We start from the raw sequence: 3777 nt of genomic DNA, 5'->3' as shown, positions 1-3777 counted from the left end.
ACCCCTGCATTCTTCAAACTGAAAGGCATGACCTTATAACAGTATATGGCGGAATCAGCCATGAATGATGTCTTTTCTTGATCTTCCTCGGCCATAAGGATTTGATGATAACCATAAAATGCATCCAAGAAGTTGTAGAGCTTATGTCCAGACGTGCTATCCACCAAGTTGTCAATCCGCGGTAGGGGATAACTATCCTTTGGACATGTTTTGTTAAGATCTGTGAAGTCAATGCAGACCCTCCACTTTCCATTGGCCTTTTTCACTAGAACAACATTGGCAAGCCAATCGGGATATTGGACCTCCCGAATGAATTGAGCACTGACGAGCTTGTTAATTTCTTCGCGAATGACCTCCCGACGTTTTGGGGCAAACTGTCTTTTCCTCTGCTTTACTAGTCTGGCCCCTGGGCTAATGTTAAGTCTCTGGACTGCAATTTTAGGGTCTATCCCTGACATATCCTCAACCTTCCAGGCAAAAACATCAATGTTGCGAGATAAGCAACCAACAAGTTCTGTCTTCAGGGTGACATCAAGATCCCGACCAATCGTCACCTTCTTATCATGCTCGAGCTCAATTTCCATCAATTCTTCGACAGGAGCAAGTCTGACTTATTGCCCGTCCTCAGGATCCATCCTCGAGATTTGCATGACGTCGTTATTTATTTCTCGAATGTTGGCAACATAGCATTGTCTGGCAGCTGTCTGGTCTCCACGCATGACCCCAATGCCATTACTTGTTGGAAACTTCATGGCTAGGTGGAAGGTAGACACAATGGCTTTAATCTTGTTCAGGAGTGGTCTTCCCAGAATAGCGTTATAGGCCATTGAGACATGTACCACTTGAAAAGATGTCATCTCCGTAACCTGTTTCTGGCCAGAACCCAAAGTTAGAGGAAGCTCGACGACACTCTCTGGAGTGATGACTCCTCTCCCAAACCCCTGGAGAGGAGTTTTAACCGCTTTGAGCTACTGAGATGAGATTCCCATTTTGGCAAAAGCTTCTTGTGAAAGTATATTGGCCGCACTCCCGTTGTCAACCAAGATTCTCTTTACTTCAAAATTGGCCACAATCGCTGAGATTACCAAGGCATCATCATGTGGAAGTGATACACCTTCTAAGTCCCCGGTGCCAAAAGTAATATCCTCCAGCTTTCCATGAGGCATCCCAGAGGCCAAGGCATATTGTTGGGCATATTGTTTTCTTCCACTGTTGGAGTCTCCTCCCGAGGCAATACCCCAAATGATGATATTGATGATTCCAGCAGTGGGTTGACAATCCCTTTTTGTCTCAGGGGCTTTTTCCTTGCCACGATCATTCTTCAGGTGTTTGTCGTTACCGAGGTAGGAACTCAGGAGTCCTCTTTTAATAAGGGCTTCAATCTCCCATTGCAGGGCCTTACAGTTCTCCGTGGTATGCCTATGATCCCGATGGAACTCACAGTACTTGTTCATGTCCCTGGATTCGGGTGGTGACCTCATTCTGACAGGCCATTTGAGTTCCTTCATATCCTTGATCTCCATCAATATATTTGTCTTTGACGTATTTAAACACGTGAATGACGTCGGGGGAACCTCCTGTCTCTGTTTTTTCCGATGTTGTCTTCACGAGGGTTCGGATCGTTCTGTCGTTTATGCTCGACCCTGTCATGGGGTGGTCCAACCTTTCTCGGGTTCAATGTTTCCTCCATATTTATGTACTTCTCGGCTCGGGTAAGAAGCTCGGTCACTGTCTTTGGCGGAGTTTTGGATAAAGACATCTTGAAAGCTTCACACTTTATGGCATATGTGAGGGCAGAAACTGCTGCTGTTATGTGTAGGTCAGGAATCTGAAGTCTTTCCTTGTTGAACATGGTTATGAAGTCACGTAGGGTCTCATTTTGCCCTTGTCTAAGTTGCATGAGGGAAGCCGCTGTCTTCCTAATGCGTTTACTGCTTGCGAAGAAAGCAGAGAACTTGTCCTCCAAATCCGAGAATGAGGCTATGGAGTTAGGCTCTAAGGTTGAGAACCAATCCCTAGCAGCATTCGTCAAAGTTTGCGGGAAGGCCTTGCACATCACCTGATCTGGTGCGACCTGTAGATTCATGACGTCCGTGTATACGTTAAGATGATTGATTGGATCGGTGGTCCCATCATATTCTTTGATCCTAGGATACTTAAATCTTTCTGGCAAGGGGAATGTTAATATCTCGGGAGTAAATGGAGTATTGGGACTGAATCTTGTCGTCCCTTTGTTGCCCTGAAGTAGGCCCGCCGTAATTCCTTCTTGAATAATCCTAGCGAGTTCCCCGGACTCCATGGTCACTGATCTCGAGGCCGAGGTCACATGTGGTATACCCGAGGCCCCTGCTCTGCCATTGTCAGGGACATGAGCTCGAGCTCGAGCATCAGCCATAAAACCCCCCTGGGGTGCCGGTGTGGGTGATGGATGCGAATTTTTTTGACTTAGCAACTGAGTCAGTGCGGCGACCTGTTGTCTGAGCTCTTCAAATGCTCCAGCAGTGACGACTGTCGGCTGGGGCTTTGGCACTTCTGATGATTCCTCTTGAGGAACAGGGATATCCTCAGGAGGGGGTTGGTTTGGAGCAGATGAGGTTGCTGGTGGAAGACCTGATCGTGTGTTTACCGTGGCTTTTGGTAGCGGTTCCCACAGACGGCGCCAATGACGCTATCAAAAATCATACCTGTAGATTTCCCGAGCTTGATGACTGATAAGGAGAACGAACGTGATCTTCCGGTACCTGAAACAAAGGCAACGAGGTGTGTTCTCGTCGCCCCTCCGATACTTAAGTCAGAAAGGGAATTTTGTGCGTGAGGCTATGTGCTGGAGAACAATGAAAAACGTACCTGAATAATGGCTCAAGGTTCTGTATTTATAGAGGTAGGTGGTGTGTTCATACTAGGATTCCGTAGTGCACCTGTAGTAGGACAGCTTGATTTTGCAATCTTATCCCAATGAGTCCTACGCAAGATAGGAGTTTGAATTGCGGTATAACTGTGATACCAATAGAGTTCTTCTGGGCATAGGAGACATGAGTTGAGGATTTTTAGTCGGAACAAATTTCTCGTTGGATAAGGCGTTGACGTAGGTCATAATCCCGAGAGACATAATCCCGAGGACATGTCGAATGATTGTCGAATAATTCTTGGGGCTAATAGCTCGGGCATATGGAGATACCCGAGCACATATGTCCCGAGCATATTGGTAAACATATCGACGAAATAGAGTCCTCGGGATAAATACGTCGGGACAAATACTTGGTTATATCACTAACCAACACAATAAAAATAGTATTTCCCCCAACTTGATGTATTGGATTTTGATGATGTTTATATTTGTTGAAGTATTATTATAAATGATTATGGTAAGTGCATAATTGATACGAGTGATAATGATTTATTATCGGAGATATGCGTACAATGAATCCTTTTTCTTTACCAAATTTAAAATTTTTATTTTTTTATCACATATTGGCATAAAATTGATATGTTTTACTAAATAATCAAATTAGTTGAAAAAACATGTCATAAAACTATTTCTAAAAAATTTTAAACCAACGCATTTTCTAATTTTTTGTTTTAAGAAACAAATTTTCAGAATGACAAATCAAATGCGTGCTCTACAATCTTAAAGTAATCCCTCAGAATATAAAAAGAAAATGAATCCAAAATTGAAAACGAAAAACAGAAATGCAAACCAAACCTATAGAGATTGTACCGTACTTAAGTTAGAAAATAAAAATACTTAAGGTGCAATCTTTTAAGAATTAGAATACC

At 43.6% G+C, this 3777-nt stretch overlaps 1 protein-coding gene across 1 annotated transcript; it reads right to left on the bottom strand.

The window, feature by feature from the left end:
- Positions 1–611: 611 nt before the first annotated feature.
- LOC111406696 lies at positions 612–1523 on the bottom strand. The gene is made up of 2 exons (XM_023036078.1): positions 1041–1523; positions 612–941 (listed from the first exon to the last, which is right to left on the bottom strand). The coding sequence occupies exons 1-2, from the start codon at positions 1521–1523 to the stop codon at positions 612–614; spliced, it is 813 nt and encodes a 270-aa protein (XP_022891846.1).
- Between the last annotated feature and the right edge of the window lie 2254 nt (positions 1524–3777).

The sequence above is a fragment of the Olea europaea genome, chromosome 12 (genome assembly GCF_002742605.1).
Source record: "Olea europaea var. sylvestris chromosome 12, O_europaea_v1, whole genome shotgun sequence".
Lineage (NCBI taxonomy): Eukaryota > Viridiplantae > Streptophyta > Magnoliopsida > Lamiales > Oleaceae > Olea > Olea europaea.
Note: the sequence above shows the minus strand (reverse complement) of the source record. Positions and strands in the feature narration are given on the sequence as shown.

Bases quoted from the DNA above. Each gene is read 5' to 3' on its own strand.
- LOC111406696 (XM_023036078.1), bottom strand. From the start codon at position 1,523: ATGGAGATCAAGGATATGAAGGAACTCAAATGGCCTGTCAGAATGAGG. The intron at 942-1,040 runs GTTGACAACGGG...ACTCCTCTCCAG, and splicing joins TTGAAGTAAAGAGAATCTTG to GGGTTTGGGAGAGGAGTCAT.